Source organism: Lontra canadensis, unplaced genomic scaffold (assembly GCF_010015895.1).
Source record: "Lontra canadensis isolate GAN:19392208 unplaced genomic scaffold, GSC_riverotter_1.0 scaffold14, whole genome shotgun sequence".
Classification (NCBI taxonomy): domain Eukaryota; kingdom Metazoa; phylum Chordata; class Mammalia; order Carnivora; family Mustelidae; genus Lontra; species Lontra canadensis.
In genome coordinates, this window is record NW_022631008.1 from 14879845 (window position 1) to 14892553 (window position 12709).

Consider the following 12709-nt stretch of genomic DNA (forward strand, 5'->3'; position numbering starts at 1 on the left):
CCATTTCACAGATAACATAATTAAGTCTCAGAGAGGTCATATATATACAAGTCAGAGCAAGGATTTTGCTCCAAAGCCAGTATTCCTTCCATTTTCTAACAAGCCTTCCCTCAGCTTTCAGTAATTCACTTTTATTTCTCTCTTTACTGAGAAAACATCACCAGTAGTAGTCCCAAATAAGCAGGAATATGACAGGACTGGTATATTTAGCTTTATAATTTGATAGTGTTAATGAGTATATTTTAATTTTTGTTCTATCAAGGCATTTTGAATCACATGAATCATAGAGAAGTAACATAATTCTTGTCCAAGGACTTTCAACTCAGTAGATCAATATTGTGGCTATGATCTAAAACAAAAATAAACCGTAATTCAGATTAAAGAATGGCACCTATATCACACCCAGATCAAGTCTGAGTAAGAGACTATGTATCAAAGGATATTTTTATTTCCACAGCAAAAGTGAACTTTGAGCGTCCACATGTTTTTTCTACATACTAAGTTATACATAATTCTTCCAATAGAAACGAAATAGGTAGTTATCAATTTGGGGCTATGTTTTTATATTTCTTATCCCACCATCAAAGCTGAAATACCTCCTTAAGCCTTAGGATAGTGGTGTCTCCATCACAAATATAAAATAGATCCCTGGTACTCCACTTCCAGCAGACTAGGTAACCTAGTACAACTTTCACTTTAAGGTTATATTTCAGACCTTTTATCTAGTCACCATTTCAGATGTTTCAAAGATGAGCATCAGCTGCCCTGACTGATTGCACTATGTTCTGAGCAGGGAAACTACTGTTAAACTGATCCCCGCAATGCCTAAAAATATTTTTTCTCTTTAAAGTATATTTGCTTTTAAAGTAGATGACAGGGATTGTGAGAGGATAACACACTCTTATCTAGGTTGAAAGAAAAGCATTAAATAGAAAGACATGAAAATCTGAAGCCTTGAGCGTGAGAAATGAGATACCAAATTTTCCTTATAAGCCTATATTTAGCAATTGGCAGGTTTTATGAATTAAATATACATAGAGCCAAAGTTCAATTCACACAGAACTTTTAAAATAAAATTAAAAATTAAGTATATCTGAAACCTATTTAAAATGTAAAGATTTCATGCTAACTTTCAGAGCAAAGCAGTTCACATTTAAAATCTGAAACATCTCTATGAAACATCACCATAGAGAGATTCTCTACTGCAGAATATAGGCCTAACCATTATCACTTCCTATCATCCTCTTACACCAGATTACTTATTAGTGAAATAAAGCATGCTTAATGCATGTCCATTTCTATTTTTTTTTAATTTTTAAAAGATTATTTACTTATTTATTTATTTGACAGAGAGAGAGAGAGAGAGAGAGAGAGAGAGGGAGCACGCGCGCGCATGTGCATGCACAAGCAGGGGCAGCAGCAGGCATGGGGGAAGCAGACTCCCAGCTGAGCAAGGAGCCCAACATGGGGTTGTCCGATCTCAGGACCCTGGGATCAAGACTTGAGCCGAAGGCAGCCACTTAAGAGACCGTGCCACCCATACACCCTGCATGGCCATTTCCTATATGGCAGCTGGCTATAATACTGTTATCATAAGAGGAAAACGGAATTCAGATAATTTTCAAAATTCTGATCTAAATATATCCCAGACCCAAATTAACATCCTATATAATCTCTCTGAAAGGACAAGTCAATATGCCTTTATGTTCATAAATGAGAAGGATTATATGACTTAAGAACCAAATTGACACACTTTTGAGAGTAAAAGGGAAAACTAACTAGATACGATGAGGGAATTACAGGCATAACAGGGAATGTCCACGGTAAACTGGTACACATCGTTACTGTACCAATAGTCTATTCCTAAAAGGTGGTCCTTAGGAGAACCTTAATATCAAGTTTATCTAAGTGATAAAAACAGGCTGACATTTAAGTACCGTGTCCCTCAGTTTTGTTACCCATGAAATGGACCTATTACCCTCTCATCAGCTTCATAATACTTCACTGGGAAAAAAACTGACTGTGAGATATTAAACACTTTGCAAACACAATATGCTGAAGATATCACCCCTAAGGAAAACTAGTATCAACAGAGAGCTTGCATGTTTCTTTAAAAGCTATTAAAGAGTCCAGAAACACTTGAAACTCTGAGGACTCATGAATACAGACAGGCAAAGTCTATTTTATATACACACGTATAAATATATATTATACATCCTTACTATTTTTATCATATGAAAGGTTCTTTTTTGAATATCATAGCTTTTTCCTCTTAAAACCTGCTACATAATTTAAAGAATTAAGATTTTTTAAAAATATATGTATCTTAGCAAAAGAAAATCACACAGGAACTGTTGACATTAAAAGACAGAGGTTAAGCTATTTTAAATACAGACAATTCAATTACTATCTTGATTCAGAGCTAATAAAAGCACTAATTTCCTATGGAGTTCTCTGTATGAAATAAAAAGTGATTTCAGCAATGCAACTGTGAGTGGTTGTACCAGTACAATTCACCATTACAATAGTAATAGTAATGATATATATTAATGTAGCTAGATTATGTACCATACTGGGAGTACATGGAGGTCAATATCAACTACTATTGAAATACACCACTCATTCGCATAAGTGTTAATGGCAATTCCAGCAAGCATTAATAATCTGAAAGCTTGTTCCTTGAAGCAGGAGGTAGTACAATCTGTTTCATGTATACCCTATCATTGGCACCTAATATTATGATAGCCACTCAATGGGAACTTAGAAGTGCTTAACTAATCACCATATTTATTTACACTGATTAAAATCAGAAATATGTACTTGGGGGAATTAAAATGGGAAGCGAAATAAACTGCTTGTGTAAAGACATTAACATTATATGTAAATTTTTGAGTTCTTTTAATGTTGTTCTAGTATCCTAATAATTAAAAGAAGTGAAATTATTAATTTCACAAAAATACTCAATAAAAGGGTTACTATTATAATAATGGCAAACTGTTAAGATTTATTGAGTATTTACTACGTATCAACATTGAAAGGACTAATGTACAGAAACAAAGGACATACAATCCTTTTTTCTGGGAAGTTCATTCTATTGATTTCTCTCAGTAAATTGGTAGAATGCTTAAATGCATTAATACTGAGCTGTGGGTGAGCTTCTCAGAGTACTTTCTGACTTATTAGTTTACTTTATATCTTGGGATCTCCTGAAAAGCTTTATTATTATCAGGGAGATTATTCAGAAGACCTTTTGAGGACCTTTCCATTTCTATGATACTAATATCAATGTTAACTGATTTTCAGATCCATGCACGATTTCTGAGCTGACTCTGTCCAGTATTTCAAAGACAAGAAAATTTGTCAAGGAATAGGTTTCATAAGCAATGATCCCTATATCTGGTTAGAGGTTGAGAACCAAGAAACTTTTTAAAAATATGAATTTCCAAGCTCCAAACCAGACTGCTAAATCAGGAGGATCTCTAGAGTCGAGATCGGGAAATCTGAATTTTTAAAAAAACTCATGGGTAGGTCTGATGATCAATAAAAGACCAATATTGAAAATACAGACAGGCTGGCTTCAAGATTCTAGACATTTATTTTATGGAACTGATGGGCTGATAGAATACTATGCTATTCACTTTTGAACATGGAAGAAATTACACACAAACAGGGCTTCAAATAAATATGTCTACTAGCTAGTTTCAGTGTTAGGGGTTTTTAAATAACTGTGTAAAAGTGTTTCTAACTAGAAATTAATATAATAATTAAAATCTATTTGAAGTAAACCTCATGGTTAATAGATTATCTTTATAAAATCTTCCTTAAAGTATTATTCTGAGGAGGGGGCACCTGGGTGGCTCAGTGGGTTAAAGTCTCTGCCTGTGGGTTAAACCCACTGTGCCTCTGCTCAGTGGGTTAAAGCTCAGGTCCTGATCTCAGGGTCCTGGGATCAAGCCCTGCATTGGGCTCTCTGCTCAGCAGGGAGTCTGCTTCCCTTCCTCTCTCTCTGCCGGCCTCTCTGCCTACTTGTGATTTCTGTCTGTCAAATAAATAAATAAAATCTTAAAAAAAAAGGTATTATTCTGAGGAAATAATTTTACAAAATTATTCACAGAAACTACTACTTCATTACTGTATATATATGCTTTCTTGTCAGCAATCTTACAGATGTTAGAACCAGAAGACATTTTCTGAACAACTCAATCCCATGAGTTCTGGATAGAGGAACAGTAGCCCAGAAAGGCTGAAGTAATTTCTTAAGGTCACATAACTACTTAGTAGCAGAGCCAGGATTAGATCCCAAGTCTTCTATAAGGTGCTTTTCATTTAACAATAAAAACAAAGATTATCATTTTTCTAGATGTTAACAGGAAGGTCTACAACTTTAGATTCAGAAGCTGAATTTATCTCTGTAGGATTGTGATCTAATTTTTGTTGTTTCTGTACTCACTTATTTCTAATTTGTCTACAAAAAAAACCCCATATTAATTAATAATATAAAGCAGTTTTAAAAAATAAAATCTTACCATTTCGTCTGGTGTTCCATGGCGATCGAACTGGTAAAATGATGCTACATGAGTGATGATCCACCAACTAAAACCTAATGGATCCCTGGGCTGGATTACAGGCACAGAAGGTCGTCTTTGGTCACTTGATTTTTCAAAGAGTGTTTTAAGTAGTTTATTCAACCAGTTCCAAAATGACTATAGAAAGAGAGGCAGTATGATTCAGTTAGATAAAGACCATAACCTTTGGTTTGGGCTTTTTCCTCTATTTGCACAATTAAATATACACACAGAAAGGAAAACAGAACACATTTATAAAACTTAAAGAATAACAAAAACACTCAAGAATTAGAACCTAACTAGTACTTTGCAAAGATCCTACATGTTCTGCAATCGCATCTTCTGCTGTCCAGGGGTAGTCATTATCCTGACCTTCATAACAAATCATGTCGCCGCCCCCACCCCCCGCCACCCCCAACCAACCTGTTTTTTTGTTTTGTTTTGTCACAGAAGTATATAAGCCTAAATCATACTCTCTTTGGTTTTCCACCACTTTTTTTTAATGCAAGTTGGTCTTCTTAAGTGCCCCAATTCTATTCTTCCATAACTGGCTTCTTTTTCCTCAATATTGTGTTTCTGAGAGTCATCCACTTTAATGAGTATAGCTTTAGCTCATCAGAGTATTCTAATACAGAACTATGTGATAAGCCATTTATCTGATATACTGTTGCTGAACATTTGATGAATTTTTAGGTTTTTTTTTCTAGGTATTTGTCCATTTCATAAACATATTCAAGTTATTAGGCATAGAGTTGATGACAGTATCTCAACTTTTTAAAAATATCTATAGAATATGAAGTCATGTTCCTTTTTAAATTTCTAGTATTGACTGTAATCATTTCAGGAAAAATGAGCCAATTTTAGTAATCTTTTTAAAGAACCAACTTTTGACTGTTTTGATTTTTCATTGATTTGATCATCTTTGTTATTTTCAATTTCATAAATTTGTGTTTTATCTACTTCATTTCACTTTCTTTGGGTTTATTATGTAGGGATATTTTCCCCTAACTTTTTGTGTGATGAATTCTTAGCTCAATAATTTTCAACTTTTTCCCCCTTTAATATCTATATTTAAAGTTATAAATTTCCATCTGTATCTTAAGCTAGAGTCCCAAAGCTTTAACCAGTGTATTAGTTACCACTTACTTAAAAATATTTTATAATTCTATTATATCTTCTTTCACCTATGGATTAGAGAAGCATCTCAACTTTCTAGGCATATGTGTATCTCTCCTTGTAGTTCAATTTTTGTTTTCCACATTTAATACTTTGTTCTTAGTCACATAAAAATGTTAATTTGCTTTACCTTCCTGACAAGTTGAACCTTTTATCAGTACACAATGACTTAATGCTTTTGTTGGTTTTAAAGTCTAATTTTCTCTAATGATAGTTTCATACATTTCCTTTCTTGTATCTTTTCTTATCAATTCTGAGCTATTCTGTATTTTATTTTAGATTACCTCTTGTAAACAGATTATATTCTGTTCTAACACTGTATTTTTAAATGAACATTTCAATAGTCCACTTGCAGTTAATCACTCATCCATTTAGTTTTAAATCTACCATCTTACTCTGTATTTCTGTTTGTATACATATTTTTTTCCACAAACAACCCTTTGTTGAGTTCTTTTGGGTTAAATTATTCCTTTTCTCCCCCTCTACTAGCTAATAAGTTAGTCTACTTTCTCTTCCTTCAGTGATTACCTTAGAAATAACAGCATACATCCAAATGTCTTGATAATACATATCTTTGCTCTTCTCTTAGACAAAATAAGGACCTTAAAATACTCTAATTCATTTATGCCCTATCCAATTTCTAGGCCAGCATTACTGTATACATTAACTCTCTTTTTGATCCCAGCAGATTATATTACTGACTTATACAAAACATTTACTACTTTCTTTGTGCTTTATTCCTTCATACTTCACACTACCTCTCCCCTTCCCCAATTTAGGCATCATTCTTCCAAAATGTATCTTTCAGAATTCCCTTCAATTCTGCTTGATAGTAACTTTGTTTCACCTCACTCTTGAAAGATTTCATTGATGAAGAATTTTAGGTTGACAACCACTTTGTTTTAATACTATGAAGTTATCATTCCCACTGGCCTCCTTTGCTTTTGAGAAATCAGTTTACAGTCTAATTGTCACTCTTTTGAAGGTAACATAATTTTCTGTCTGAATGCTTTTGGCTCTTCTCTTTGTCTTTGATGTTCTGCAGTTTCACTGTGATGTACCCAGGTCTGTTTTTCTTTTTTTAATTTACCCTAAGTAGAATTGATTGGGTTTCTTAATATGATAGCTTTCATTAACATTGGAAAAATTTCTGCCATTTTCTCTTCAAGTATTTGCTCTGTTCCACTCTTTACTTCCTCTCCTTTGGGACAACAGATAAAAGCATTATCAGATTTCCTCTGTATTCTCACATGCTATATTTAGCTACCATGTCTTTTCTATTTCCTTTAATCTGTAACAGTTCTTCAGTAATTATCTTTCAGGAACTTGACATTCTTGAAGAGTAACAGGCCAGTTACCTAGGTTTAACTGAGGTTTCTTCTTAATTAGATTCACAGTATACATTTTTGGCAAGAATACCAAAGAAACATTTTTCTTCTTTCACTGCATCATATTGAGGGTACATAATATCAATTTGTCCTATTATTGGTTAACTTTGGTCACATGGTTAAGGTGGTATCTGCTAGATTTTCTACACTGTAAAGTTACTGCTCCCCTTGTAATTGATATTGTATAGATACATCAAGCTGTGCAAATACTGTTGTTTTTTTTTTCAATCATACTTTTGGCAGCCACTGAGGATTCATGCCTGAAACAATTACTAAGGAGGTTGTCAACTGGTGATTTTCTAATTCCATCATCAACATCTACATTTATTAGGAAGAATTTCTCTTCCCTCCATTTATTTTTTCATTTATTTGTATCAGTATGGACCCACAAACTCTTATTATATAGATTACAATCCTTTGCTATTGTTTATTTTGTTTCTCAAATTATATTGGGTTTAGAGTGTGGGAAATCTTCATGTTGGCTCCTTTGTCTTTTTGATATGTACTCATTATTTTCTGAGTACCTCCTTAGTTTCTGGTACAGAATGTTCCAGTCTTATTTTTCATTCTCCATGTGTCAGTCTGGAAGACCAGGTCATTTGCCAAAGGAGCTTCGTTTCTTTTTTTTTTTTTTTTTAAGATTTTTTAATTTATTTATTTGACAGACAGAGATCACAAGTAGGCAGAGAGGCAGGCAGAGAAAGGAGGAAGCAGGCCCCCCGCCGAGCAGAAAGCCCGACGCGGGGCTCGATCCCAGGACCCCGGGATCACGACCCGAGCCGAAGGCAGAGGCTTTAACCCACTGAGCCACTCAGGCGCCCCTTCTCACTGGAGGCTGGTAATTTCAAGACCAAGACATTGCAGTTTCCTCATTGTTAACTCAGATATCATCGTTTGTAGGCCCACCTAGTGGATAAGGTAGGAAATGCATGTATGTATACACACATCTCTATCTAGCTTCAATTATTAAAAAACATTATTTCATACCGATATCTCAACTTCTACTCCAACATATTATCTTTCACTCTACCTTTCCCTCTTTCCATATTTATGACTCAATTTTGCAACAGTGACAAAGCTGGTTCTTAATTCCCCGTAACGTATTAATTTGCTCAGTCCTAGGGTATAAATATTTAAATTTGCTACCCCATGTATCTACAAACAAGAGTCCAGGATCTGAAGTTTGTTGTAATTCTTTTGTCTTTAGCCTTAGAGCAAATTAGAGCAAAATGGTGTGTTCCAAGTCCTCTAGATCAGTCCTCCCCGCCATGGGTTCTCCCATGTGTTATTCACTTGGAATCCAGTTAGGATCAAGTGATTTTCTTTATGTTCCACTGAATTCCTCTCCCATACACGTTCATTTATTTCTGGAGCATGTTAAAGACTAACATGGTTCTAAAGTCATAACGCATTCAAACCCTCCTACTCCATTAGTCACTTACCAATCTCCCATTCCTACCCACCAATTTCAATAGTTTCAGTAGTTCTTGATTTGTCTTTCCAGTATTTATCTGGGCACAACTAAGCATACACATTTCCTATTTTCACTACCTTCATACACAGAAGGTGGCACTCTATAAGTATTCTTTTGTACTTTGTTTATTTAACAATATGTCCTGAAAATCAAACCCTTATCAGTTCAGATATTTTATTCATTCTATTAAACAAATACATAATACTCCAATCAATGTGCTAATAAACCATGGTTTCTTTACTCTCCTGTGTATGGGCGTTTAGGTAGTTTTTAACATTATGCTTTTACAAATAAGGCAAAAAAGAGCCTGAGACATATGCATTTTTGAATTGCTATAGGTACACACTAAAGGTAAACTACAAGTGGGATTGCTAGCATCAAAGTTATAAAAATTCTTGGTCCACACATTTTGAATTCTTATGTTGTTTTTGGTATTGACAATGTTTTTATTTCACAGAAAATTTTTGTAATAATATTTGTATAATGCTTAAGGGTGGCAACATAAATAAATTTACACATACATGTGGCAGCTAAAATCTAACATGTACAGGTCAGTAACTACTAGCTTATACATTGCGTTGCACAGGTGTTCCCTGCCTTATCTGTGGCACTTTGAGGAGTGTACATGAAATATACTTCAGTCTTTTTCCCCAAGAGGAGTGCATTAATTTAGCTATTCCTTTTCTTTTTCTTTCTTAAACATGCACTTTCTTACATAATCGTGTGGCAGGAAATAACACAGACTGTAGCATCCAATAAATCCACACTGGAAGCCCCATTTATCATATTCTGACCGTTATTTGAATGGTTTACTTAATCTCACACCCATACTTGCTGGCATATAAGACATATCACTTAAGGAATATTAATTTGCTTTCCTTCTCTGAAATTGAAATCTAATTGATGTTTACTAGATAGTGAGTGTAGGGTTTTTAGGAAAACAGTCATATACACAGATCCAGCATAGCTCCATGTTTAGAATACTTCCTGGTACACAAATATGTCCTTGATCAAATTAGTTTATTTCCATTCTAGGAATTCCCATCTAATTTGGGGTATATGTGAATTTCCAAACATTCCTGACTCTCTTTTAGGCTTCTCTAATTGTATCTTGGGAAGAATCATCCTGTTGGCTTCACATTAGTCAGCAGCAGCCCAGGCAACATTTGAAAATAACTTAAAAACCCTGAATGGTCCTATCCCCTTTGGATAATTTCCTTAGAACATCAGTCCTTTGAACACAGACCTGGTTGCAAAAAAATGTTTTTTTCTCAGCAGGAAAACTCCAAATTCCATCCCATCTTCACCTCCCTTATTCTAGGGATGGGGTTGGAGAGGGAAGGGATAGGGAGGATGAATTAAATATTTCTTTCTGGAAGAACATAAGCATGCACATGTAGACAAACACTCATGATTTCTTCTTTTAAAAACAATGAGTGCATTTTCTAAATCAGTGTTGCCATATTGCAAAGTTTTAAAATCTTTGTACAAGAAGAAAAAAAGAAAAAGAAGAAACAAACAAAAAACCTCTGCCTTCAGCAGTCTGGAAAGCTCCTAAAAACAGGCCCTATGTGGAGCTCAGCCAGATGTCAACATTCAGGGAATGATCACGTCTTCTGTGATATCATTAACTCCCAGGTGGATGAAGCAGAAAAGCTGCCCTGCTTTTCCTGAAATTTTCAATTGCTTTTTGTTTTTCTTTCTTGGCTTATCCTCATCCATCTCTGTCCCCAAAGACACTGCAGGTCAGATAGTCAGTACAAAGAGTAATTTTTAACTTGCTTCTTATTTGTCTTAGAAGAAACTTTTTGTCATTTTGTTTGCTTTTGGCTTGGTCACTTTTTCCTGGTCTTGAGCTTTCTATCAAGGGAGTAGTGCATATAATCGCTATACAGTAAAAGATGGGACCTACATCACTTTTTTCTAAGCTGAGGGCTGCTCTGTTGTGTCATACTGTTTATTCTTCCTGGAGGCTGGAAGTCCAAGACCAGGGGTCCATCATGGTGAAGTAAGGGCCCTTTTCCAGATCGGCAGACCTCTGGCTGCATCCTTACAAGGCAGAAGACGTTCTCAGTCTTTTTAAATGTTCCATTGTTACCTTGTTTTTCTATGATGTTTATGAAAAGCCTACTGCAGATCAAATTACTTTGCTCTTATAAATTATTAGGTCTTTTTGTCTAGAAAATTTGATTTCTTAAAGGACCTAAAGTCATTTTCCGTATCTCTGAAGTCAAAGAGTTTTAGGAGGATATTCCTTGGGATGGATTATTTGGAGTTAATCTTTCCAGTTTATCAGGTAGGCCCTTTCGATATGTAGAATTAGCTTTTTTTTTCCCCCAGGAATTTTTCCTTGGATAATAGTTTTGGCTGTTAGCTATATCCTATTGTTCTGTTTTCTTCTTTAGGGACTCCATTTATACACACAGCTGTTTCTTTTTTGCTTATATTCCATTTCAGCTATTTTCTAATTCTTTATATTCTTTTCTTCAGCTAATTTTTATTTTCTTGGTTGTTTTCTTTCCTCCATATCTCTGAATAAATTTTCATTTGAGCATATTCTTCTTGGGCACCTTCTCATTTAATCAACCCTAAAATGTTATTTTCTGGGGCTCCTGGGTGGCTCAGTCCATGAAGCAGCTGCCTTTGGATCATGCCCTGAATCGGGTTCCCTGCATAGTAAAGAGCCTGCTTCCCCCTCTCCCTCTGCCTGCCACTTTGCCTACTTGCGTTCTCTCTCTCTCTGTGTCAAATAAATAAATAAAAATTTTTTTAAAAAATTTTCTTTCATTTCTCTCCTGCATTCCATTTACTCTTTTCATTCACTTCTGGCTTTAATCTACTTACTTTTAAATCTGAATATCTTATTCAGGTGTTATTGTACAACCCCAAATGTTTAATCTGAAGTATTAACTTAGAATTTCTTCACAGTTGTTTCTTGGAGAAGGGTTCAGCGGCTACAGTGTATCAGTTCTGTTTCCCAATAGTAACTTTATAAAGACTTGTCTCAAATTTTCTTTTTCTTTTCTTTTTTTATTATGTTATGTTAGTCACCATACTATACACATCATTAGTTTTTGATGCAGTGTTACAAGATTCACTGTTTACGTATAACATCCAGTGATCCAAGCAATTTGTGCCCTCCTTAATACCAACCACCAGGCTCACCCATCCCCTTCCCCCCCTCCCCTCTAAAACCCTCAGTTTGTTTCTCTGAGTCCACAGTCTCTCATGGTTCCTTTCTTTCATTTAGTAGATTTAGATTAAACGATTTCTAGAGCCATCTTTTATCACTGTATCAAAGTCCCATTTCTTTCTTGGATTTCCTTTTTCTCTATGGTGGTGGTGGTAGGAGAGTAGGTGTGAGAACTTTGAGTTTTTTGTATGTTTTTTGTTTTACAAGATCATTTTCTCCTTTTAGTTCCTTTCACCACTGAATCACCAAGGGTACCATTCCTTTTTTGCCTTTTTATTCTCCCAGAATGTCTATCTTCAAAGACTGCCTCCTCATGTCATATACCCACTTTCAGATTCTATTCAATAGTTCTCTGACTGGCAAGGAAACAGTCTCAGTATTTTCACAATCTGGCAATGGTTTTAGACCAATCTGAGGACTATTGCTAGCCCCCTTCTTTCTTCTGGGCAATTTTTTCTCAGGCTGCCCTTGCTTGCCAGAAAGTTTTATGGTAGAGCTTTGGTGGTGGTTTTTTACTGTTAACTCTTTTATCATTCCTATCTTGTAGTTATGCTATCAGCATGTTTGTATTTGTGTGTATAGTTTTATTAGTTCTTGCCATTCTATATTTTGGGGGAGTTACTAGAAGAGATATAGGTTTAAATAACCACCCATTGTGACTGCTTACAAGTCATGGCTTGATGGGCGCCTGGGTGGCTCAGTGGGTTAAAGCCTCTGCCTTCCGCTCAGGTCATGATCTCAGGGTTCTGGGATCAAGCCCTGCATCGGGCTCTCTGCTCAGCAGGGAGCCTGCTTCCTCCTCTCTCTCCACCTGCCTCTCTGCCTACTTGTGATCTCTGTCTGTCAAATAAATAAATGAAATCTTAAAAAAAAAACAAAAAACTTACAATAAGCTACAGTAATTAAAACAGTA

At 35.2% G+C, this 12709-nt stretch overlaps 1 protein-coding gene across 1 annotated transcript in view; it reads right to left on the reverse strand.

The window, feature by feature from the left end:
- The window catches only part of MMS22L (MMS22 like, DNA repair protein), a 124185-nt gene that overhangs the window by 97194 nt on the left and 14282 nt on the right, over window positions 1-12709 (reverse strand). The window contains exon 10 of the mRNA XM_032858172.1: window positions 4527-4703. Coding sequence (XP_032714063.1) covers window positions 4527-4703 — 177 coding nt within the window. The remainder of the gene's footprint in view (window positions 1-4526; window positions 4704-12709) is intronic.